Below are 27,595 nucleotides of genomic sequence, written 5' to 3' on the forward strand. Positions count from 1 at the left end.
TGCACTGTCTTTTATTTTGTGAAGCCATAAGTGTTCATATCTGTTGCCATTAAAAGAAACTTCATTTCTTTTCACTGCCTTTGTTGGTATCTTTCTGTCAATCACACCACCATCCCTTTGTGATAACAATGCAAGAGTTAAGAGGTGGAAAAATTTAGGAAACCTCAAGTTTCTAGCTTTGATACCGGTGGTATTATCAGCTGAGAAAGAAAAGAAAATAGAAGAAAGTGACATGAATAATTTTGAGACGTGAGAATTTAAAGATGTTGGGGAATAGCAATGTTAAGTTTGGGGGAGAAGTCTGAGGAGACCTGTAGCCTTGAGCAGCAGCACAGACTGCTGCTGTACGATCTTGAGTAAACTCTTCAACCTTCCTAAGCATCCATTTTCTGATAAGTATTATAAGAGATAAAAAAGAATGTCTACCTCTGAGGGTAGTCATGTGTTCAACAATATAATGCAAGTGGTGTTTAGTTCAGTGTTCAGCACAAAGAAGCTCTGGATAAATCTTAGTTATTTTTATCACAAGCAGGAGCTGAAGTCATGCATGGATGGGATTGAAGAGAGTATGTAGTATGAAAAGAAGTGGCCTGAGGACAAACCAACATTTTCAAAGTAAAGGATGAGGATTATACTCGGGAGACTGGAGAAGAATAGTCAAGACAACAAGAGAAGAAGAGAAGCAGAGTTGTATGGAGGCTGTGGGCCGCAGTACTGGGATGTGTGAAGAGGTCTGCTGAGAGGAGCAGGGAGAAAGGTTCATAGGGGTCTGGCATCTTGCTGAGAAGAGCCCAGAAGCTAGGCTGTGCTGGTTTGCAATGTAAGTCAGAGATGAGGACATAGAAAGTGCAATCTAACTGATTCTTTTGAGGAGTTTGTATGGGAAGAGAAGGTGGGAGATGAAGTTTTTAGAAAGCACAAGGAAAAGGCAAGGAAAGGAGTGACAAACAGGGACTCACGGCTAGGAAGGTCAGAGACATAAAGGAATAAGAGTCCAAGAGCGCCGTGGAGATTGGAGCGGTGCAGAGGGCTTGTCTCTTGCTTTGGGGAGTTTGCTTGCCTTTCTTGGAAATCATAGCTGAGAGGCATAGCTGAAGATAATTTTGGGGTTAATAATCTCTGTATTCAAAGCAGCTACTTTTAAAAAAAACAAAAAAGAAGCTGCCTTGCTGAGACTTGGTGAGAGCTGGATCCTTATATGTGAAATGCTGGGACTTTATATGTGAGGTGGAGGTCCTCATATGGGCAGGGCAGCATTCCGTATGACATGCTGCTCCCCAGATACCACAAACCTGACTACCACCTACTGTAAACCTACTGGTACAACATCCTCGATGTGTCAGGAACTTAAACTTGCCTATGAAGCTGCAGTGGATCATGGCTTCTCTTTTCTACCTGGATATATGTTGTACTCTCAGACTCCCTGATAGGAGTTTTGTTATACAGATGGCTGACATGGTCAAGTACCTCCCCGCTTCCCTGCTCCTTGTTCCAGCCTCTTCTGCTCTGTCCTGCTGCTAACCAAGACTTGGACTAGCAGTAGGCCTGATAACAAACCAGGTCAAGCAGTGCTAGCAGACAGTGTGCGGCCAAGTCTAAATGCAGGTCTATCAAGTAGCGCGAGGATCAGATCTCCTATAGGCTTTGAGACCTGGGCTCAGACATCACTGTGCTGTTTCATCAGTGGCTCTTAAAAGACTGATTGAACATAAAAGAGAAAGGCAGATCCACCGACCACGGAGCCCCAGAAAAAAAAAAGTCTATCTACCACCATCTAAGTGCTATCACAGTGTAACTTTGCTGAGAGAGACATGTCCACCAAATGGATAGGACTATCAATGATAAGAACATCACCTAACAATCATATGAAATTAAAACCCAAAGTGATTTCATACATATTATCTCATTAGTGAGGGGTTTTAAGTGATATTTTGGAAAATGCCCTTTATGGAGCAAGAGACTCTGGGTACTTCATGTAATGATATTCTTTCTGTGGAATTGAAAGGATTAATATACTGTGACTCTTGTTAAGAAGCAGGGTGTGATAAAGTCTCTGTGTTGTGTATCTGCAGCTGTGGAGGGAGACATGTAATATATACAAATCTGTTTCTTGAAGCCCACTGGTTTGCAGTAAGACCCTATTATTGAGACAATTTCTGCAAAAGAATAGGGAGAAACTTAAACACTCAAAGGTACATGAATTGTGCTTAGATGTTACTATGGACTTAATTGCAGATAATAGTACCTCCTCTAGTTTTCCCCACCACCAACTAAGCCTTGCTGATTTTGCATACTTGAATGTTCATACAACTGCAGACTCCTAGCTTTAGGAACAGGGCAGGAGCATGAAGAGGTGATACCTGAATATTACTTGGCACTACCTTTTGGGGGAATAAAGGGAAAGTGAAATGCTTTGGCCTGGGTACTATCTCTTTATGCCCTGTGATTTCTATTTAATGAATAAAAGAAATAAACTAAGGTCTAACCATGACAGGGCCTGAGGTATTCCTTATTTTGACAAGTCTTAGACAGTGGAGTAAACTGGAAGGGAAGCAATGGACAAAGTGCATAGATAAGAAAGGTTTATAAGATGCATGGTGATAAACTTCCAATAGCACAATCAAGATGGTTGGTGAACAAAACAGAAGCATTAGCCAGACTAGCCAACCTTCTAGCCATCAGAGTTAGGGGGGTAACCCTTCTTAAAAGGCACTGGGTTGATTACGAATTAAAGGAGTGAAGTGCCAAAACAGAGAAGTTCTATAAATCATGGCAGAAAAAAATGACAATAACAACACTAACAACCATAAAGCAATCTCTTTACTGCTTTGCAAACAGTGTGAGCAGACTTCTAATCAGGTTTCTTCAGTGCACACACAGAGTAACTCCTCTCTGGAGCATCACCTGAGAATCTGGCCGCTGTCTGCGAGGCAAGATCTGTGGGGATGTGGATGAAAGGACCAACGCAACCACTACACAGTACACATGTAAACATGGCCACTGGGGTTGAATGATTTTATTGAATGATTTATATTGTAATTCTCTCTGAAGCTTTTGGTAAAAGGGGTGTTTTTGAACATTCAATCAAAGAACATGCTTTCACCATCTTTTCATTTCTAAAATCCTTGTTGAGATCATGTTGACCCTAGAGCCCTCTGTTAAATATCACTATTTGTTTTATTTCCTTGTTGCAAAGCTCTTTTATGAAACAAGGTCTCAGATTAAAGATGGAGAAGATTTACTGCAACTAGAATAAGGTGCTGAACAATGCCCACCATCATTCACATTACAGTCTCCACCACTGATATGAACTAACTATATTTAAAAAAAGACAGAGGATCCCCCTTTTCCCCCGCTCTGATAGTATATGTTTGCTGACATTCATGCCCCTACAATGCTTATGTAGTGCACTGGTTATGTAGAACACTGCTTTGCTCTTGAAAGAGAAACTTTAAATGCTGCGATGAATCAGGAAAATTGTTTGCTTGTTAGTTCATTTCAGTTATTAGTCTCAACTAAAAAATATATTTTCCCCAAACTTGTGTCTTCAGAAGATAATGAACCTTCTGAATGCCAATTCTATTTATTTGATATTTAAAAACCATGTCCTTTCTCAGAGCCTCCAGGCACGTGCATAATAACATACCCACTGAAGTACTTCAAACAGATAAATGTATCATAAAACCAAAGTTAGAAGTATATAAATGAATAACATGTTCTGCTTGGGTGGGGAAGTATAAAGGATATCATACAAAAGGTGGCAAAAAAATAGGAGTTACAAAGTTGAGGCCCTGCAACACATCCATCTATCCATCTGTCCACCCATCCATCCATCCACTCACCCATCTACCATTCACTCAGCAAACACATAAGGCATGTCTTCTGTATTCTAGGCACTGTTTTGGATGCATCAGTGAAAAGAATATAAAAAAGTATTAGGCATTGTGGAGTTTACATTCTAACTGGGGAGACAGATAATAAACAAGCATAAAAATATAGAAATTATGTCAGAAAATGATAAGTGCTGTGAAAAAAGAAAGTACAATAGGAGGATTGGGAGTTCTGGAGGTTGCATGGGGACAGGTTGTTGTTCAGTCGCTCAGTTGTGTCCAACTCTTTGTGACCCCACGGACCTCAGCACACCAGGCTTCCCTGTCCTTCACTATCTCCCAGAGTTTGCACCAATTCGTGTCCACTGAATTGGTGGTGTCCATCCAACCATCTCTTCCTCTGTTTCCCCCTTCTTCTCCTGCCCTCAATCTCTCGCAGCATCTCCCACTCTATTTCAGTGAGTCGGCTCTTCACATCAGGTGGCCAAAGTATTGGAGCTTCAGCTTCGGCATCAGTCCTTCCAATGAATATTCAGGGTTGATTTCAGGTTGAAATGTGGTATTCAATAGGGTGATTAGGGGACATTTTATTCAGAAGGCAAGCTTTGAACAAAGATTTAAAGAGAATTAATTTACTTTGTTGGCAACTCAGGGGAGAGGATTCAAGTAGAGGGAACAAGTAGAGCAAAGGCCCTCAGGAAGAAGTGAGCTGGTGTCCATTCAAAGGATAACAAGGAAACCAGGGGTGGGGTTGAAGTAGCTTGTGCAGGCAGAGGTGGGCAGGGAACAGGTCAGAGAGGTAATCAGGGGCCAGATAATGTAACTTTTTGAAGGCACTGTAAGGACTTTGGCTTTCATTCTGTGGGAAACAGGGAGCAAGTGCAAGAATTTGCCCCAAGTGGTGACCTGATTTTGCTTACATTTCAGCAGAGTCACTCTGGCTGCTGTGTTGAGAGGAGCGCACAGGGAAGCAAGGGGATAGGAGCAGAAAGGCTTGTTCAGAAGTTGGGGAAGTAACCCAAGAGAGACAGGGCTAGGGTGCTCGAGGAGAGGTGGTGAGAAATGGTCAAATTCCAGACAACTTCCTGAAACATAAAATAAAGTGTTCCTTGTTCTCTAGCCTGGAATGGGACTCTGTCAACTTGATGGTTGCACCCATGTGGCATGGATCTCAGCTTGAATAGGATCGTGTTCATCTGTCAAGCATGGGAATGTATGGATGACTGCAGGGTGGGTCTTGCACGAGTCTGCTTTCAATGAACAACCCAGGGTACTCAAAAGACTCTTCTGGTCAAAGAAGGTGGCCTAGGCATATGTATTTGATTAACAGGATAACAGACACATGTTCAAGGAGATAGGTGATTCTGCATGGATTTTAGGATGTGGCTCTCTTACTGGACTCTGGCTCAGCGCCTGTAGATCGTGCCTTAAGAATAAGAAGCTTCAATACGAAATCTGTATCATGAAACATTTTGGAACTTGAGGACAAAAGGAATTAGCAGAACTGGCACCAGCAACTTCATCAGCAGGCAGGGATGGAGCCATATTGCAGATATTGGTTCCCTCAACACTGGGCACCAGCAGTGGGTCATGGTGCCCACACTGGCAGGTTTCAGTGGTATTGGCAGGACATTCAGTTGGCATTGGCTAATGTGCCCTTGATGGGAAGTGTCTGGGCACTGCAGGCAGTAGCACAGACATTAGTACCTTTGACACATTGGGCCCCTGCAGCTCTGAAGCAGCCTTTGGCAACCATTAGGAGCAGACTTGGCACACTCAGTGGGTGCTAACAGCACCGAGAACACTTTTGGTAAGTTCTGGTGGCATTGTTTCAAGCTTTGGTAACAAGAATCATCAACTACAATAAGCTAGAGGGAGAAAAAGGCAGATGTCACTCAGTCAATAAGTGGTCTGATTAATGGTGCACATATGACTTGAAAGACCCAGAATGAATATTAGGAAAAATTTCAGTGAGGTCTGGAATATGCAGAGAAGTGTAACAGCAGTTTGAAGCCCTGCCTGGAATTCTTGAGAACCCCTGGAATCCTTGAGAACTCCTTTTCTATCTATAGTGAGGGAATACTCTTAGAACTATTCCACCACCACTGGGTAGAAGAGACAAGAGATTGACTTTAGGAAAATGTCTTCAGTCTTACAGAATGGGGCATTTGTTTTTTGGTCATCTCAGAATTTTTATTACCTCAGACACTGCAGTAACTAAGAATTTTCAGCTTGAATTATGTGAATCCCCACTAGTGAATCAGTTCGTAACAATAGTTTCAGTAGTTATTATTTATTTCATGCAACAAGAATTTTTAAGCACAAAATTTATAAAAATATAAAAGGTCTAAGGTTCTTTTCTTCTAAGAATATGCAATTCTCTCTCTGTGTGTATTTGAGATATACACAAATATAAGAAAATTAAGTGCCAAAGTTTTTACAAGTTCCAGAAAAGAAATAAACCTTGAGGAGCTGGAGATGTTTGGGAGGAGTTTCTTCCATAATTTCTCTTGGGGTTAATACTTACAGCAGTGAATGCCTGTATGAGTGGGGGTGTGTGTGTATGAGAGTGAGCAAGAGAGAGACAGAGAATGGTTAACTACGAGCATCCATTTCTCCCCGCTGTCTCCAGATCTAGCCAGAACACAGGCATCACCCCCTGTCTGGAGTAATTCCCTCAACGCCCTATTTGCTAAGCATATCTATTAATTCCTCGAAATTAAACTCAAGCATCATGTACCAATCCAGAAAACCTTCCACGGCTTCCGTGTACTTAGTCCTCCCCTCCTCTTGTAGCACATTTTTTTTCACATAGTAGTTTAGTTTTTGCCGTATCTGTCTCTGTCCAAAGTGTAGGTAGAACTGCTTGAGGTAGGAACCAAGTCTTATCCGTTCTTCTCCCCCATCTCTGAACCTAGCATAGAGCCAAAATGAACTGACTGGATGAATAAGGAATTCATTGATGATCATCTGGGCACGTGACTGTCTGCAGACCTTATGCATCTGGAGTTGCCCTAACTATCTGTCATTTAGCTCCAATCCTATCAGAAAGCCCTATGGGGCTTCCCTGGTGGCTCAGATGGTAAAGAATCTCCCTGCAGTGCAGGAGACCCGAGTTTGATCCCTGGGTCAGGAAGATTCCTTGGAGAAGGGAATGATACCCACTCCAGTATTCTTGCCTGGAGAATTCCATGGACAGGAGCCTGCGGGGCTACAGTCCATGGAATCACAAAGAGTCGGACATGACTGAGTGACTGACACACACACTATTGTAGATGCTAAGGTCTTTGGGTTGTAAGGTCACTTATTACTTTTAATTTACATCAGTAGCACTTAGAAAAGTGTTCTGTTGAAAGTGAACACCATAAATGTTGATAGATGATAATGTAATTGAGTCCCAGAGGACAAAGCAATGGAAATCAATTTTCTATGCTCCTGTTGTTCAGTTGCTAAGTTGTGTCTTACTCTTTGTGACCCAATGGACTGAAGCATGCCAGGAGTCCCTGTCCTTCACTATCTCCTAGGGTTTGCTCAGATTTATGTCCATTGAGTTGGTGATGCTATCTATTTCATCCTCTGCCACCCTTTTCTCCTTTTGCCTTCAACCTTTCCTACCATCAGAGTCTATTCCAATGAATCAGCTCTTCGCGTCAGGTGGCCAAAGTGTTGGAGCTTCAGCTTCAGCAGCAGTCCTTCCAATGAAGGAAGGAAAACGCCAGTAAAAGCAATCTTCTATACACTTACTATAATAGTCTATGGTACATTTGTGGAGGAAACTTCACATTCAACAATTTCTATAATATATTTACCTCTTAGTATTAGAAAATTATAAATACAATTCTTTCCCACCCAGCAGTAGCCTCTAAATAGAGAAGGAGTTGAGGTTTAAAACTGATGCTGCATTGAATAAAAAGCTTTTAACCTGCTAGAATTCTGTGATTCATAAATTATGACCTTAAAAATCATTTAATGTGTATCTATTTAGCACTCTTGAAGACATGAAAGAAGGAATCTGGTGGCTTCTTGAGTACTCATTTCCTCTGATAAGAGCAGTAGTTATCTGTTAACTAACAAAATAAAACACCCCCTCCCCCCAAAAAAAAGCAAGCTGAATATCATTTTACTAAAATAGAAGATGCTAGAAAAATGACGAGCCATTTTTCTAAAGGTGAAAGGTGGATTCCTAAGTAAAGTGTTCACTGTGAGTCCACAGAAGATCAAGCATCAAATTTGAACCTGAAAGACGGAAATTTAAACTCCCATTGACCACCAACAGAAAATAACCACAAAGAAATACCACTAATGAAAAACTGCTTAGCTTAGGGGTGGGAGAACAGTAACTCAGTTCTAGTTTAGCTGCTTCACTGAAAAGGACTCCAGGCGTCTTCTTGGGTTTGAAGCATTTGACTCACTCATTATAGCTTGAAGGGCAAAGTGATGGATGAAATTGATAACTGGATTGACAGCACCAGCTGTATTTCAAACAATGGTTAGTACAAGTGGGAAAAAAGTAGCATATCTATCTGCCTGAACAGGCTAAGCAATACTCTTGGTCACATTTTGCTTGGAGTGTCATGAGCTATCCCCAATCTTGACACAGCAAAGAAATTTTTAAGGTGCATAGAAATGGCTTTTTGATTTATGGTTTTTGAACGATGGTTTGAAACCATGGTTCAAAACCATTTTGAAAAATGTATTTTTTCTTTTTCCTCCTCCTCCAGGAACTTTCCTGTGGTTCCCTGAGCAGAAGAGAACTTCCCTTCTATTTAATGCTCAAAGCTTGTATTTTTACTTCTATTACAGTTTGTTCATGCTCTGTTTTTATGAAAATCACTTGGATATTGGGTTGACTTTCTTTGCTAGATGGCAATCTCCTTGAAGGCAGATACTATATAACTTTATCTTTTTTTTCTCCTTCCATTATGTTTGAGACATAAGTAGATGCTCAAGGCATTTGCAGACATAAACTGAACAGAGACTTCTCACTTGACTGCTATTGATTGAAAGTAAGAAGTGTAGCCAAATTATATTCAACTTTTAAACTAGAACTTAATTCAATTGTACAGGAAAGGTGGGGGATAATGGCTTTTCACATTTGTGGGTATATTGTTTAGGAGCTCTCCTGTAAATTTACTTAGTTCTGTTTTTTTTAATGAAATCATAATGTCTTTAACAATTTAATGGGGCCACACTGTCATGGTCTGAACATGCAGCTTCTCAATTCACTTCTATTCTATTCTGTGCCACCCACATTTACTGAGCCCTTGCTGTCTGAAGTACTATCTCCTCCATTCTTCTCCCACTTTCCACTTAGCTCTGGGGATTGATTACATTACCTCTAAGAGGTGCAGACAGGAAGCCCTCTTGCTATTATGCTTATTCATTTAATTTCTTAGATAAGAAGGCCCCAGTTATGGTTTTAAATACCTTCTCTCTTAGCTCCTGATAGGTTAAATAATCATCTTAAAGGTATTAAAAATTAATTTAGTGGATGATGATCAGAATTTAAAGTTTTACCCTTATTTAAAACATGAATAATCTGCCTTGTGAGAAATGCGAATGGAAAGCTCACTATTCCAATGTAGTCATGGACATTTTTAGTCGTAGACTATCTTATATCAGTGATTGAGTTCCTTTCTATTGCTTTTCGGCCCCAGGCAAATTTGGTATCCCCAATTTTATTAGGTTTTGCTAATTTAGTGAGCACTTACTGAACAAATACAAGTGGCTAGGACCAATATTAACTTAGTCCTTCTAAGTGACAGGCGCTTCATGCACATTTTTAAATTTATAATTCAAAGTAAGTTAATGTGGTAGGTTCTACTGTTATTATCTCCATTTTACAGGTAAGGAAACAGAATTATAGAATTTAAGTAATGTGTCCAACATGACACAAGTAGTAGGTGGTTAACCTAGAATTAAGTTAGGTTAATAAAAGCTCAATAAAATTCCTTTTCGTAAAATTCTAAGTTCCTTGAAGGCAACTTAAATGGATTATCCACTTAGTATCCTCATCGTGATTTGAAGTATAGTGTTTAGACAATATAGTTAAGAACCTCAGTTAAGCTGCCTGGGTCTGAATCCTAGTTTATTGATCTAAAACAGCATTTGTACATTCTTGCCCCTCTGTTATTCCCTTACTACCTGAGAGGACATCTTTTGACTATGTTTTGTTTGCATACCTAAACTAAAATAAGCTGGGCAAGGAGAATGACCTTGTAGGTCCTGTTTCCTAACATCAAATGGTCGGCATCTAGTACAGTGCCTGCATGTGGTAGGCATTTCATAAAATATCTATTAAATGAATAAGTAAAAAGAGATTCATTTTGCTTATTGTTTATACCTGATATAATGAATTTTAGACATAAAAATGGATGAAGGAACATCATTTTTTCTTGGTTCACCTTTAATCTTCTCTTTTTTGGAAATCAGCTTTAAATTTTTTTTTTTAATTTTATATTGGAGTATAGCTAATTAACAAAGTTGTGACAGTTTCAGGTGAATAGAAAAGGGACTTAGCCATACATATGGATGTATCCATTCACCTTCAATCTTTTAAAAATTTATTTAATAAACATGAATACAGCACATATGATGCACCTAGTTCCATTTCAAGTGCTTTACTAATATTGACTCATTTAATACTCAACACACCTCTATGGGTCAGATAAAATCAGACTCAGGGAGTTCTGGCCATGTTCCCAACTATTACACCATGCTGTTACCTGGCTTAATCCTATAAAAATGTCATCTCTGTGTAGTGTAATGCTCTAAAGATGTGTCTTAGAGAGTGCCCTTTCACCTTGCCTATCTTTCCTTCCTCTCTACCTAGATTAAAGAAGAAAATAAATAAGATTATTTTAGCTATTTTGCTTTATTTCATTATGCCTTTTTCTTTTTCCCTTTGACACAGCAATTCCTACTGCTAGCAAACCTTCTCTAAGGCCACCTACAAGAATAAACAGGCGGGTTGACCCTCAGTAGCTGCAGGACAACTGACTTGGTCTACATTTGCCTTTCTCCTTTTTCAAGTCTGTCTCCTTCCTGCTTTTCTGGGGCTTTTGGATCTCTGCCACAGCCCTTCCCTCCCAGTCCTAAGAAGGAAGTTTAGTGGACTACAGAAATGGCAAAAATGGCCTTTTTTGCCTGAAACTTAAAAGGAAACACAATTTTATAAACAATTCCTTTTTGTGTTTAGTCACTTGGTTCTTTCTTGCACTTTGACAGTTTCCCTCATTTGTGAGGGAAATAATCATAATCATCTTCAGAGACTTGGGTATAGCAAAGTATCATCCAGGAGCTAACTGGCATGAGGACAGACACCTGGAATTTAGTTCCAGCTCTGTTGCTAAGGAACAATTCACCTTGAGGCAAGCCATTTAATATGAATGACCTATGCTTATGCTCACCTGTGAAAGGATTTAGGCGAGAGGTTGAGCTGGATGTATATATATGTTTTAATAGAACACAATGTGGTTTTTTAAATCTGGACCATTTTTAAAGTCCTTTTTGAATTTGTTACAATATTGCTTCTGTTGTCTATGTTCTGGTTTTGTGGTCATGAAGCATGTGGGATCTTAGCTTTCCAATCAGGGATCAAACTCTCACCCCCTATATTGGAAGGTGAAGTCTTGACCACTAGACCACTAGGGAAGTCCCTGATCTGGATAGCTTAAGGTCTTTTGCTGCCCTAAACTGTGATTTTCTTGGGAGAATTACACTAGGAAGAGAAAGTGCTCAGATATCTAAATTCCTTTACTCTTACTGCTGATTTTAGTATCACTCCAAGGGAGCCATTATTTTTTATTAAATGAGGATGAACTTTTCAAAGTTGAAGGATGACAGCAGCTGGGGATGGTGATAGATCAGAACCTTTTACTTGCAGAATTCCTCCCATAGTTCTCTGTAACTATCATGGGGGATAACGAGTACAATGATAGTTCAGTTCTCTGGTCTAAATAATAAACTATTCCAAGATAAATTCACTTAAAATAAAACATTGAAAATCCTCCATCTTTAGCTCAGGAAGAATGCTGCAGTCACCTTTGCTTTCTGAGATGGCACAAAAGCCTTGAAACAGAGCATCCATAAATGAGTTGGGACTGTACTGCTCTCATGTCTGGTAGGTATTTAGATATCTATCTAGCTCAAACAGCTATAGCTATTTTGTACTTTGTGTATACTGGGCTTTCTCATTTCAAAAGGCTCAAAGAACTTTATAAATAATGGTCATTCCCTCTCCCAATGTATTACTGAATAATAGACTGGTTATCCACTTGAAAATAGAAGCACGAGGCATGGTGGAGAAGGTCTATAGAAGAAAATGCAGGCCATCAGGTTGTGGGTGTTATATTCATGAAGGACCTACCTTACTTCTTTGCAAAACATTTAAATATAAAGGTGCCAAGCTGGGAAATGTCCTAACCTGGGAGTCCTATCCTGACCTATTAAGGACTGACTTCTAATCTGCACTCTTATTTGGCTCGGTCCAATCTAATAAATATTAACTGAGCATTACTATGTCCAGGTGCTCCATGCTTAAAAAATGAAAATGAATGTAACAAAGATCCTGATCTTGAGTGAGAGAGACAAACTAGTTAATAGGCAGTCTTATCAGGTGTAATGGGAGCACAGGAGATTAAATTAGCATGCTAGCCCAGATAAAGGATGTCATAAAAGGCTTCTCCAAGGAATAAATCTTAAGGAATGAACACTTGCGTGAAGAAAGGCAGCAGTCAAGGTGCAGAAAGAGAAAGGTGTTTTTAACACAGAATGACTAGATTCTTAATAATTCCATTAGTACTTCCTGGGAAGGGAGACTGTATTTCTTGGCTTGGTTTAGTGAGTGTCGTGAAACTCAGCTCTGGTGCATAAAATGCAGACTAAAGTAAATGATACACTTCCGAGCCTGGCAACAAGACATCCTGTATTACTGTCTGTGTCCCTCTTCCCCCTCCCCTTATGGTAGCTCTCAAAGAACGCCAAGATGGGAGAGCCACTTGACAGAATAAGCCTGGATCCCCAAGGTTCTGCTTGGAGGAGAGCTGCCTAACCCATCATTGACTTAGTATGAGTAAGAAATAAACTTAATAGTGTGAAGCCACTATTAACAGTACTGTTAATAGTGTTAACAATGGCTTGAGTTCATTATCTGATTATATAGGCTAAGAAATAACAAGATAGATCTGAATGACTTGCTGTCACTTCAAAATTTATTTTATTTACTCCAAATGACCTAAGTTTTTAACCTTAAGATCAACTATTCTTTCTTCCTTCTCTCAATGGCACCAATATCTCTCCTGAAAAAGAATTGATCTTTTACTCTGATCTAAGTGAGCATATCTCTTTGCCCCAGAACCGCAAGACATTTACAGAACTGGACAGATCTTGAAAATACTATAGAAACACCACAGCTTCACCAAGGACCAGACCTACAGGAGGCAGAATATCTTATGCCCTCAGTTTATGTATTCACTTTACGTTAGGGTTCCCATGCTAACGGTGTGCATATGTGTGTGGGATTTTGAGAGATATCTCTAACTGGATAGCCACAGGGTGGTAGGTCAACATCAAGTGGCATGATGTTTAAGATACTGGCCACTGAAAAGAAAGAAATGCAAGACAAAAAGAGGAGGGTGTATGGAGAGAGAGTTTGGTACAGGAGAAGTTACTCTGTCAGAAGGTACAACAACAGAATCTATGCCGGTAGCCTATGTTTTGTTGTTGCCCTTCTGAAAAACAGCAGAAGCAATAGGAATGAGTTTCTATCATTTTTCTAAGTGACAAGGAAATAAGATTGAAACTTCCTTTCTGAAGTTAAGAAGTTACATTGCTTGTACACTTTCCCCCTAAAGCTTGCACACATGTTCATCAACCATCAAGACTAGAATCAACAAACGCATCTTGAAAGAACTAGAGTCTTTAAGAGCAGAATCTTGGGCAGGGAGCCAAGGTGAGATAATAACACATTTGCAATGCTCTTTTGCACTCTGAAATAATCAGGGATTCTCTGATATAAAGTTGTATTAAGATTTTAATTTTTGGACATATTCTCTTCCCCTTTGACACATGAGTAGCAAAGTCACAGCTATAACTAAAGCTGGTCCCTGATGCTTTGTTTAATTGATAAAGTGAAAAGGAGACTTTTCGTTTTTTAAGTGGGGAGGCAGGGTTTGTGTTCTCCAGTTTGCCACAACTTCCACTACTATTTATTGTCTTGAAACCATCACAATATTGTAAAGTAATTATCTTCTAATTAAAAACAAAAATTTTAAATTAAAAAAAAGTGTTTGGGTTCTTAGTCTTTGCCAGTATCTCTGTATCCCAAGGTTTTTTTTGGTCAACTGCTGCCTGCATTTATTTGTTCCGATGAGGTCTAAAGTTCAATGATCCCTTTTACTTTCTAGTTTTGATAGTTTTTTAAAAAATGCATTTAATTTGTTAATATCCTTTAAGTATTGTCCAAGAGAGTCTGACCAATTCATTTCCTTAATATTAATGGAAGTATGCTCCTTTCAATAAAGAGGCACCAACAAAGACTGAATATGTTTTTAACATTTGTAATGTTTTATAGGATTACTGATTTGTAAACATCACTTAGATGAGTGGCATTCAGATCACAAAGTTTTAAGTGCAATTGGCATATCTCCAAGGTCTCTAATTTCTGTTTGATTGTATCCTATATGGATGTGAGAGTTGGACAATAAAAAAAACTGAGTGCTGAAGAATTGATACCTTCGAACTGTGGTACTGGAGAAGACTCTTGAGAGTCTCTTGGACAGCAAGGCAATAAACCAGTCCATCATAAAGGAAATCAACCCTGAATATTCACTGGAAGGACTGATGCTGAAGCTGAGGCTCTAATACTTTGGCCACCTGATACCAAGAACTGACTCACTGGAAAAGACCCTGATGCTGGGAAAGATTGAAGGCAGGAGGAGAAGGGGACAACAGAGGATGAGATGGTTGGTGGCATCACCAACTCGATGGACGTGAGTTTGAGCAGGTTCTGGGAGCTGGTGATGGACAGGGAGGCCTGGCGTGCTGCAGTCCATGGGGTCACAAAGAGTAGGACATGCTGAGCGACTGAACAACAGCAACAGATCTGAGACATATGCCTTTTTCTGAATGGTGATTACTAATGTGTTACTAAATCATCTAATTGTGAATACCATAGTACTGTGAAGATGGCCCACGGAAATAAAAATGTGTTTTGTTATTGTTGTAACCATGTAATAGTTATTCCATTTTGACTGCAAATGCAGACAAGGAAACTAGACTGTAAAGTGGATCATTATAAAGTGTATCTGTAGCAGGCACACTTCTGAGATGGCCCTAGTGATCCCACCTCTTGGTATTCACATCCTCGTGTAAATACCTCCTCTTATGTCTGGGCTGGATTTGTGGTTTGATTATAACGGACAGAACAGGCAGAAGGATGGGATGTTACAGAAGACTGAGATTTCCATCTTGCTGGCACTTTCCTGTCCTCTCACTTGCTTATGCTGTTGAAACTAGCTTCATGTTGTGGGATTCTTTACAAAGGGGCCCATGTGACAAGAAACTGAGGGATGCCTTCAGCCAATAGCTTGTGAGGAACTGAAGCTTCAGTCCAAAAAACCCCAAACATCAGAATCCTGCCTAAAACCAATGAATGAAGTAGGAAGTGGATTCTCTCCAGCTGTCTCAAGATGACTGCAGTCTGTGAAAGACCCAGAGCCAGAAGACCCAGCTAAGTGTTAGTCGCTCAGTTGTGTCAGGCTCTTTGTGAAACCATGGATTGCAGCCTGCCAAGCTCCTCTGTCCATGGAATTCTTCAGGCAAGAATACTGCAGTGGGTAGCCATTTCCTGCTCCTGGGGATCTTCCCAACCCAGGGATCAAACCCCAGTCTCCTGTAATGCAGGCAGATTCTTTACCATCTGAGCCACCAGGAAAACTCTAAGCTGCTCTTAGATCCCTACTCCACAGAAATACAGAGATGATAAATGTTGTAATATGCCTCTAAGATTGAGGTAACTTGTTATATAGCAATAGATACCTTACAGAGAATCTCACTTCTTTATTGGAGTAAGAGATAACTCTGCTGTTGTTTTTTTAAAAAACAAACTCTTACACTGAGGATGGGGAAGGTGGCAATTCATCTGGTCAGAGGTGTTCAGTGCCATTTGGTGAAAATATTGAAACTAAGCAGCCCAACAAATATTGGTCAAATTGAACTGAACTTAGACAAAAAAGGCAGCGACAATCCAGGTGTTCATTATGCAGTAAAACAAAAGTAGGGTAACAATGAACAAAACAATGAATACCAGAAACTGAGCTATGATCAAGAGTCCTGAGATAATTATCTTTGCTAGTCATCAAATATTTTGAGTTTGAGTTTTGAGGAATGCCAGTGTTTAACTGAGGAGAATGAGCAGGCAAGGAGAGAGAGCAACAGAGAGGCAGGAAGATAACTGGGTATTGTGGAGGCCAGAAGAGGGTGACGTTGACAGCTGACAAGAGTATCAAAACCTACTGGAGCCAAGGTGAGGTGGAAGTGGCTCATTGAATTTCTGTTCTTCTGGTCATTAGTGACTTTATTTCTGGTGGTGTGGGGTGGCAGCAAAGAAACTAGTTAGATCCAAACGGGGATAGGGAGTGTAAACAATGATAAAGTAATTCCAAAAGATATTATAAAAGAGGAAAATACAAGAAAAAAAACCATTGAAAAGTGAAGTGAGCATGTGATATAAAAGTTGCTAGCATGCTGACATACATTTTCAATTCAGGAGGAGAGATAAGAGCAGATACATGAAATTCACAAACCTTTAAAATGATAATCCTTTGAATTCCTGACCTGTAGATGTTATATTGTCAAAGGACAAAAGAGATATGCCCTTATAAAAGGATTTTAGAGGATTATCCACAGACTGGATAACAGAATTCTTATCTGGGAAAGAGTAAATGATATGTTGCAAATAAGTAATCAGATAATTTCCCTGTGTCCAGAGGACAGAAAAAGCTCAACATGTTTAAAGATTCTGAGAGTACAAAAGAAGCCATCTTCTCATAGAATTTGTGATTTGTGTCCTTTCTTAAAAAGAGTGAAGGGTAAAAGTTCCAGGAAACTTTCAGACCTAAGGAAAGACTGAGTTGGATTTGGTGAGGGAAGTGGATGCTGGGTGAAAACGGATAAAGTAAACTTGGCACCTAAAGGTCAGGCACTGTAAAAGACAGAGAGAAAGAATGGATGGAAAAGAGGAATTGATGTGATTACTGTTCTAAAGATGTCTATGCTTTGAATACGTGGAACGTATTCTGCGTTCAGCGTATCAAATGAACTGGAGAACACTCAGACCTATGCACAAGTAATTACTTCAATATTAAAAAGGGGATATTATAGAAAAAAACATTACAAAAAGAATAAACTTTGTCTTTGAAACTTGAGACAATACAAACACAAATAAAGCATAAAAAAACATGTACTGAACTGTGATAACAGATCAAAACTGCACTTAGCAAACCACCTTTTCTCTGTTTAGGAACAATCTCTCCAAAACACAATATGTTAATTAAAGGATCTCAGGTAGCAATCATGGAATAGTTCTCATGACAGATGAAGAACACAGATATTCTGAGGACTAAAATTACTCAAACAAAATGAAGAGAGAGTTTGCCCACTTTTTGGCAGTGCAAAGTTAGAGGGAATGCAAATGGATGTGTTGGCAGTTGAATTACACTATTAACAACCTAAAGATTGGGTTCATTACCTAAGAAGGCAAAGCATCAATTTTTAGCATTATAAAATTTTGTTTGTGCTGCTGAACATGTGGTTGCAAAGAGTTGGACATGACTGAGTGACTGAATTGAACTGAACTGAACTCATTCGGGTGCATAATAAGTACTTCAGCATCAGCCTCTTGATAGAAGCTTAATTTTGTGTTATTTTTATTATATTGTTCTCTCTGATGGGAATGATATTCTGTCTTAAAGATAAACACTTCATTTATTCTTCAAATAATTCAGGTTCTTTTGTTTCTCAAAATGGCACGTACAGGATTATAGACATAGCTTAAAAACTGAGGTACTCTTTGATTAAAAAAAAATATTTGAATAACATGTAAAAAATATTCATTCAATTACTCATTCTTCATTCTTTTAAGTGCATGTATTGAGCTAAGCACAGTGGGAAGTTCGAGGATGGACGTGGCATTGTCTCTGCCCTCAGGATGCTTATGACACAGAAATAGTATAATATTATTAGTACCTTCAGACAGAACAAGCATAGGGCTATCGAATCTTAGAGGAAAAAAAGAGTAAAGTATTCTTTCATTTCACAAATTATTTTTTGATGTGCTAGGCACTATTCCAGGGACTGGATATGTAAAAGGAACAAGATAGGGTGCCAAGGGAAGAATAAGGTGCCAAGGCACCTTATTTCATTACTGTTGCATCCTGGGGATGAGATAAAAAATAAGGCAGAAAACAAGCAAACAAATAATATAACGTCAGGTAGCCAAAATTGCTCACCCCACTCCAGTACTCTTGCCTGGAAAATCCCATGGACAGAGATGCCTGGTAGGCTGCAGTCCATGGGGTCGCTAAGAGTCGGACACGACTGAGCGACTTCACTTTCACTTTTCACTTTCATGCACTGGAGAAGGAAATGGCAACCCACTCCAGTGTTCTTGCCTGGAGAATCCCAGGGATGGGGGAGCCTGGTGGGCTGCCGTCTATGGGGTCGCACAGAGTCGGACACGACTGAAGCGACTTAGCAGCAGCAGCCAAAACTGCTATGAAGAAAACTGAAGCAGGACAACATGAGGGACAGTGATGGGGGCAAAGGGTGTGCTTTTGAGGGAACAAAACCCTCTGTGAGGAGGTGATGGCTGAATAGAGATTTGATGATGTAGGGAGCAAGCATTTGAAGATATGAAGAAAAGGCTTTCCAGGCAGACAGACTGATACAGAAAGGCTTTGAGGCAAAAATGAGTTTGACATATTCTGGAACAAAAAAGAAAGTCACATGACTAGAGAATGGAAGAAAGAGAGAATGAGAGATGAGGTTGTATTGGTGGGAAGGGGTCAGATCCTATTGATTTTTGTAGGTCGTGGTAAAGACTCTAAGTGCAAAAGGGAATCCATTGTGGATTTTAAGAAGGATGTGGCATGATCTGATTTACATTTCTGTCTGGGTGCAGTGTGGAAATTCAACTGTAAAGTGGTGAGAAAGGTAACTGGGACAGAGATTAGGCACCTATGCACTGTCCAGGTGTGAGGACCAATCAGAAACTGACTCAAGTAGTCTAACACAGAGACAACAGGCTAGATTCTATCGTGGTAGTCTGATTAGAAATGGTTGGTGTGAACTAGGGTAATAATTACTAAAGTGGTAAGAAGTGGTTCCACTTCAGAAGTTTCACAAAAAAGTGATTCTATGTAGAGATACAAAAGTAGCAAGGTGAACAATATGTTAATAAGAATTACTTCCAGATATAGTGCTAATGACTTTTTATTCTTTTCCTTTTAGTGTAGAAAACTGTATTATTAAAACGCCTGTGTATGCTTGACTTTTCTTGAATTTGCAAAAGTGCTAAGTTTCTATCAGTAGATACTTAGTTCACTGTCAGTTGGCAAATTTAATCTTGTCACTTCCTTAGAAACAGTGGTTAATATTTATCTTTCCCATTCTGAGAAGGAGAAATTACAGCCTCCTTAGAAAGGAAAAGCACAGAGGATAATATAAAATATATAATACATTCATATATTTGGATGCATCTTTTACTGTCCATCTGCTACCCTGCCTCCAATCTTGCCCCCTGAATCTTTCCCCAAGAGGATGACCCAACTTTAACATTCTCTCCTTCTAATTTCTCTTATCTGAAGCCTCCAGAATTAACTGGCCTGAAGCAGTCTAGTCATGTCCATTCCCCTGTGCTCACAGAATAAATTTCAAATTCCTTAGCCTGATACCAACCTGACCCAACCTACTTTTTCTGTTTCATCTCTGGCTCCACTCTCTAATTGTTTCAATCACATTGGATTTTGGTATTTTTAAAATTATGATGAAATAACAAAACATAAAACCACATTAAACTGTCTTAGAGTATTATACATAATTTAGTAGTATTAAGTACATTCACATTGTTGTGCAAATCCCACTGGATTTTAAATCATGAAGTATCACGGTTCCTCTAATGCTTCTGGCAGTTTGTTGACTGGACCATTTCTCTATCTATTTGATTCCCATTGGGCCCTGAAATGCCTTCCCCTTTCCTTACCAATTAAAATCCTACATATTTTACAGAGCACTGAAGCCCAGTGCTCAGATCCTACCTCTTGTTTTAGGCTCTTGTGAAACCTCACCTAGAAACAGAAGGTCAACTCTGTTGCTAAGCAATGTATTACTTAAAGTTAAAATGATGCCTGGTTGGTAAATTGCATTTGGACTGGGAGGATTTATACATGAACTATATATATACCTGAAGGGGATGTGACACTTGCACTTTCCTGAGTAATGACTTGTGATTAGGCAAGTTCCGTGCCCCTGGAGGCTAGGGCTATGGAGTTGTTATAAGAGATACTGCCTCTAAGGGCAGGAGGCGCCTATTCCAGGAACATTCTTCTACCCACCCACTACTGATCTATCTGATCTATCTTCTTGCACCTGATCTGTCATCGGCGGGGGGGGGGGGGGTTATGAACTGATTGTACTGACATGCAGAATCCCACCAAAGAAAAACTTGTAACTTCCCTGCCGGCCAGAGGCATTTCTTGTATTTCAGGGAGTTGCATCAATATGCAGACATATTGTTCTAAGTACTAACATGCTTTGCACACCTGGACTTAAAACCCCTGGAACTAGACTAAAGGCTAGGATAATAAATGCTGTCTTACCTTTGGAAGGAGCTGGATTGCCTGTAGAATTCTTTGTCTGTGCCCAGAATTAAGGATTCCAATTTCCAACAAATCCTGGTCTTCCATAACATTGCTTCCCTGAAACAAAACCAGAAATGTTATAAATGAAATCAGGCAGTTTTACTGGGCATAAATAATGGTTTTCTTAATACAGAGAAAAATAACCAACAAATGATCTGATTTTTGTAAACAAAACCATAGAGTCAATCTTCTGTAAGAGTGAGGTGAGACGAGGTCACCTAGATGATTGAGTTGAAGGTTCTGGGAAAGTTTCTTTTACATCAAAAATACTCTCAAGGCTTACTATTTATGGCTGGATTATCTGCATTGGGAATTCATTTCTGTGACTCAAAACCCTGTTCCTCTAAAAATATATATGCTTTTAGGAAGAGCTGCCATTTAAACTATCAGTGACCTATACGTTGATGTGAATGAACCAGTTTTCTCCCCTCTGAAGACAAATTTTGTAAGGAGAGCTGATGGAAAAATTGAAGTATCCTAGGCAAGCTAAAAGAGAATAATTCATCTTAAATATGGAATGTCAGATGTCTGATCAAGGTATGAGGATACAAAAATGAATTAGATGCAGAGCCTTGCCCTCAGCTGTTGATTCCTTCCAGTCCAGAGATGGAAGCAGATTGTTCAAACACAGTTAGGATGCTATGAGTGTACTATCATGGTGACAATTGTTTGGGAATCCAGAGGGGACCTGGGGTGTGTTTTCAGAGGAGATGGTGTCTCATCAGACATCTGAAGTACAGTTCAGGTTCAGAATTCAAAATGCAAAGGACTAGGAGAAGTCATATGCAGTGCTGTGTGGTAAGAAAGAACACAGTGTACTTGGAAGCATCAAATTCTAGGATAAGGTGGAGACAGGAGCAAAACTTAAGGCTTAAAAGGTATTGAGAAGCCAGACGACACAGATATTGTATGAATTTCAATTTCATCTTGACCGTAACAAGCCATGGACAGATTTTAAGAAAATGAGTTATATGATGAGATCCCAAATTTAGAAAGATCAACTTATTTTCTGTGGCTGGGCCTGTTGGCTTACCTATGAAATGATGGGATTGAGCCATGTAACTTCCAAGGATCAGCCTAATCCTGCTATTCTCTGATTTCAATGATTTTTTTTGACCTCTGATTAGTATTCTAACATGGAAGCTTATAAATTGCTTATTTTATCCTGAAATTTTAGTCTTTTGGAGCTTGCAAGCTAGAGTTTCGCTTTAAATTAAGGTGTCTATAGAGAACTTCAAGAACTCAGATCATTGCTTTTATGGACAAATCAAACTCTATCTTACCAATGCGTAAAATAAAAACATGAATAGAAATTACAGAATATCTATTTATGGAGACCAATGGGTCCTGATGAATATTTAAAGCAAAAGAGAATGAACTGGAAAAGGGCAATCATGGGAACATGGAGCTGTTAGGAAACCACAGAAGTTGTTCTTGAGATGGTGCGGGCTTAGACTAAGATAGTGGTCATGGGAAATACAAGGATGCAAGTAGATTTGAAAACCATCAAGAAGTTTGACTTGGTGACTCAATGTAGAGAATGATGGAGTAATGCAGAATACGCACCAATTCCAGGCTTCCTCAACAGGGCTGGATAGTGATCTTTTCCTGAGACAGGGAGGAAGGGCCAGTCTAGCATGGTGCAAAGACTAATGTCTTTCCCTGGACAGGCACAGGATTGATGAATGTAAACAATTCAGTATCAGACTATGTTAAAAACTGACACAATTGGCTGTGCTTAGAAAGATTAAAGTCATTAATATGGTACCATAACTAGGGATTTAAAAATGGGTATTCACTGGACAGAAACATTCCACCTACTCATAGTAACATTCTTGTGCTTAAGCTACACTGGCCATCTTGGAGGAGGCAGAACGATTCAGGTGTATAGCAGCGAATAAAAAAGCCTAATGAAAAACAAATAAAGCCAGTCTTGGCAATATGCCATAGGAAACATTGCTCTCAAGAAATTACTCAGTGCACACAATAGAGCATGGTCAAGAATATAAATGACTTCATTTTGAGAAAGCATTATTATTTTCAGAAATGGACTAACGTGTCATGAGCAGGATGTATGATACCATTCTGTTTGAGTTTCATTCTTTAAGAGATTTTCCAAAGGAGTTAAAAGGCCCTTAAAAAATAAACAAACAAACAAAAAAATCTTTAGCCACCTATGTATTAGATCATTATCCTGTTTTCCAAAGGCTAAATTATCAGCCTACAACTTCAGCTTATACAAAATATAGAAACCGGATTTTTTGTACAAAAACAAGGCACAACAGGAGGCTATGGACTGAATTAGCTACTATCTATAGAGAATCCCAGGGACGGGGGAGCCTGGTGGGCTGCTGTCTATGGGGTCGCACAGAGTCGGACACGACTGAAGCGACTTAGCAGCAGCAGCAGCATAGGTAATATTAAAAACTTGATTTCAGTGTTCGAATACTGAAATGATTTAAAGAACTTCGAGACCACTGTTCTTCCTCTAAACCACCAATATATTGCCTTATCTGTCTTCAGTACGGGAGGAAACATTTTGAAGAATTGTAGGGAAGTTAGACAAATTCTCTTTGGGTGAAATACCCTAGCATACAGGATAATTCCAAACACTTTTGAAAAATGAGTGAAAAGTATGAAAATCACAATGCAAATGGTAAGAATGTGCCCAAAAGGAAATGGTACTGACTGTGGAAATATAAAGAAAAGGATTCACTTTCCCCGGTGAGGGGCATTGGAAATTTTCTATTTTCACTCTTATTGTAATAATAGGAATACCAAAAATATTCTGGTGCATCATCTAGCCAGTCCTTTTTCAAAATAGCTCCAGCTTGGAGCCTCAAGACTTGGGTCTGAGTCCTGTCTGGGGAAATGTGGCTAAAGTGAAAGTGAAAGTCTCTCAGTCGTGTCTGACTCTATGTGACCCCATAGACGGCAGCCCACCAGGCTCCCCCGTCCCTGGGATTCTCCAGGCAAGAACACTGGAGTGGGTTGCCATTTCCTTCTCCAATGTGTGAAAGTGAAAAGTGAAAGTGAAGTCACTCGGTCATGTCTGACTCGTAGCGACCCCATGGACTGCAGCCTACCAGGCTCCTCCGTCCATGGGATTTTCTAGGCAAGAGTACTGGAGTGGCTTGCCATTGCCTTCTCCACCTCACCCATTAAATGAAGCCATTTAATAAATTCCCATTCAGTTCTACAATGCTATGATTTCAGTTGTGCCCAACTTTGATTAGTATCATTTTATTTAAATATAGACTGTATAATTTGAAACTATGTTTTAGTTCTTAAGAATTGTAACTTAATTGCTTCAAGAAGTAGTTATACAGAGTGCAAGAATGCGTGTTATTTTTTTGACAAATCAGTATCAGTACTAGGAACTTATAAAATTTCTTATAAAAAGAAATTATAGAATACCTTATTTTTTGTAGTATCATGGATTATTACAGTTTTTCAGAGAAAATCAATTATTTCAAATCTTGCAACTAACCATTTTGCTTGTACTTGGGTAACAGTTATACTATCCAGGACAATAAATATTTCTATTCTTTCAAGGCAGCTAAAGTTTATTCTCTTGTTACCATTTGCCATCACTGAATGTTAGAAAATCCCAGTTTAATTCTTTTTTTTCTCAATAAAAACTGAAGATAGCTTTCTCTTTCATCCATTTTCCATGACTGCCAGATTAGCGGTGTTTGGAGTAGGGCTTCATCTTGACTATCTTCTACTCTATGACCTACCACACTGCAGTCTCCATCTCATCTCCTCGTACATATGATGTCTCTACTTTCTTATCACCCATTTACTCCTCAACTCATCCCAATAGGCTTTTACCCCCACCAGCTTCAAAGAACTTCTCCATGAAATGTTAAGAATGACCTCTCATATCTAGTTGATTCTTTTCAGTCCTGGCTTCAAGGACTCATTGGCCACTTGTGGCTGATGGCTGCATATTGGATAATGCAAATATAGAACACTGCTATTATAGAATGTTCTATTAGACAGTGCCTCTTTACAGTTAAAGACGTTGAAACTGTAGCTGAATCACATGAACGGGGCAATGATGAGAATGTGACAGGGAATCAAAACAGAGAGTCAAATATACTCGTGAATTATTCTCCGGATATAACTGATGTTCCTCTTAGTCAAAGTTCATGAACATTAAATTTAGAATCCGTAGCAAATTCTTTTCTAATTTTTCAGTCATTAAAACAAATTAGTAGCTGGTTCTGCTTTCATTAGTGTTTTGTTGTCATGGGGCTAGAATCTATGCTACCAAAATGACAAGTCTCGTTGAGAAATTATTTATTATATGCTTAGCACACTACTAGGCACATGGCATAGGCATTTAAGGAATAATGATCAAGAGTTGGACACGACTGAGCGACTGAACTGAACTGAACTGAATCAGTAGATAAAGTTGTTTAGTTAATGACTTTCTAGATGGCTAAATATATATATTTTAACAGATAGGAAATGTCTAATCGGGGGCAGCTTTGTTGCTTTCCTAAATCATGGAATGAAGAAAAATAATCTAATATTTTATGCACTAAGAGCTGAAAGCTGAAGTTTCTATGACCATGGGGAGAATATCTTATGTACTGGATTTTTTCAGCTATGATAAACTAATAAGATGACCAAATAGAATAAAAAGCAGTGCTTTGTATTTAATGATCCATTTGAAGTAGAACAGCTATTTATTGAAATCATTTCTCAGAAATATCTTTACTGTTTCTGTCTCTGAGAATTTCGGCTTGAAAAGTTCATAACCTTGATGTCATGTTACATTGCATATCACATAAAATGCAAAGGAAACATATTTAAGGACCATAGAGAACTGATTTCTTCTTAATATAGGCTTGAGTTATATGTTATTTATTTTCTCTCTTCAGTTCATGACTGAAAGAAACCAAGAAGATACTACTGATTGGAGAAGATTTCTTTTGCTCTATAATTAGATAAATTAGATTCTTCTTTACAATTTGTATGGCCTTAATTATTTAAAATAGAATGGGTAGTAGAATGATAACATGATCTTGCAAATTCACGAATGTAAAAACATTTTATTTTTAATATACTTTTTTACAGCATAAATGACATGGTGGCCTAAAACTATATATGACTTTCTTGGGATAACACTTCTACCTTTAAGTTTCTATAAAGAATTTTTGTTAATTTGATATTAATTTACAGGTAAATGCAATAAGTTTCTCAGCTGCATGTTAATGATTATAACTACTATGATAAATACCAGTTTTATAATCCCTTATCAATGTTGGAACAAAACCTTATTTAGTTTGCCAAATACAAACATGAGCTGCTACTGCTGCTGTTGCAGCTCAGTTGCTTCAGTCGTATCCGACTCTGAGTGACACCATAGACGGCAGCCCACCAGGCTCCCCTGTCCCTGGGATTCTTCAGGCTAGAACACTGGAGTGGGTTGCCTTTTCCTTCTCCAATGCATGAAAGTGAAAAGTGAAAGTGAAATCGCCCAGTCGTGTCCAAATCTTCACGACCCCATGGACTGCAGCCCACCAGGCTCCTCTGTCCATGGGATTTTCCAGGCAAGAGTACTTGAGTTGGGTGCCATTGCCTTCTCTGACAAACATGAGCAAGCAACCATAATTGATTAGATAATCAACGATATACTTCTTTCATTTTTAATTCCCTCTCTCACATTAATGAAATGGCAGCAGAAGAAGACTTTGTAGTCTATCTCTTACATTTCTATCTTAGCCGTCCATGTGAACATATACTGTCTACTGCAATGGAATTTCTTCACAATTTAACTAAATTACCATGTTTTCAACTTATGAAAAAATTTCCTAGATTCTTCAGACCACATGGATTATTGATTCAAACAAATGTCATATCATGGAGCAATACGTTTGAGAGCACCTATATATATTCATATAGTTCAATCCCTTAGTCGTGTCTGACTCTTTGCAACTCCATGGAATGCAGCACGCCAGGCTTCCCTGTCCATCACCAACTGCAGGAGCTTACTCAAACTTATGCCTATCGAGTCAGTGATGCCATCCAACCATCTCATCCTCTGTCGTCCCCCTTTCTTCCCACCTTCAATCTTTTCCAGCATCAGGGTCTTTTCCAATGAGTCAGTTCTTCACATTAGGTGGCAAAGTATTGGAGTTTCAGCTTCAGCATCAGTCCTTCCAATGAATATTTAGGACTGATTTCCTTTAGGATGGACTGGTTGGTTCTCCATGTAGTCCAAGGGACTCTCAAGAGTCTTCTTCAACACCACAGTTTAAAAGCATCAATTCTTCGGCACTCAGCTTTGTTTATAGTGTAACTCTCACATCCATACATGACTACTGGAAAAACCATAGTTTTGACAGATGGACCTCGGTTGGCAAAATAATGTCTCTGCTTTTTAATATGCTGTCTAGATTGTTTATAGCTTTTCTTCCAAGGAGCAAGTGTCTTTTAAGTTCATGGCTGCAGTCAACATCTGCACTGATTTTTGAGCCCCCCTAAAATAAAGTCTGTCACTGTTTCTATTGTTTCCCCATCTATTTGCCATGAAGTGGTTGGACTGGATGCCATGATCTTAGCTTTCTAAATGTTGAGTTTTAAGCAAACTTTTTCACTCTCTTCTTTCACTTTCATCAAGAGGCTCTTTAGTATTCTTCACTTTCTGCCATAAGGGTGGTGTCATCTGCATATTTGAGGTTATTGATATTTCTCCCAACAATCTTGATTCCAGCTTGTACTTCATCCAGCCCAACATTTAGCATGATCTACTCTGCGTATTTAAGTCTGAACTCCTTATTGCCAAATTCAGACTTAAATTGAAGTAGGGAAAACCACTAGACCATTCAGATA

At 39.1% G+C, this 27,595-nt stretch overlaps 1 protein-coding gene across 13 annotated transcripts in view; it reads right to left on the reverse strand.

Moving 5' to 3' along the window:
• The window catches only part of LOC129535755 (ankyrin repeat and sterile alpha motif domain-containing protein 1B), a 414,902-nt gene that overhangs the window by 319,813 nt on the left and 67,494 nt on the right, over positions 1-27,595 (reverse strand). For all 13 annotated transcript variants that reach the window (XM_088837143.1, XM_088837142.1, XM_088837141.1 and 10 more), the window contains exon 2: positions 20,708-20,806. In XM_088837143.1, the coding sequence (XP_088693269.1) occupies positions 20,708-20,806 (99 nt within the window). The remainder of the gene's footprint in view (positions 1-20,707; positions 20,807-27,595) is intronic.

The sequence above is a fragment of the Moschus berezovskii genome, chromosome 6 (genome assembly GCF_049115385.1).
Source record: "Moschus berezovskii isolate FMDL1 chromosome 6, NW_MosBer_1.0, whole genome shotgun sequence".
In the NCBI taxonomy this organism is placed as follows: domain Eukaryota; kingdom Metazoa; phylum Chordata; class Mammalia; order Artiodactyla; family Moschidae; genus Moschus; species Moschus berezovskii.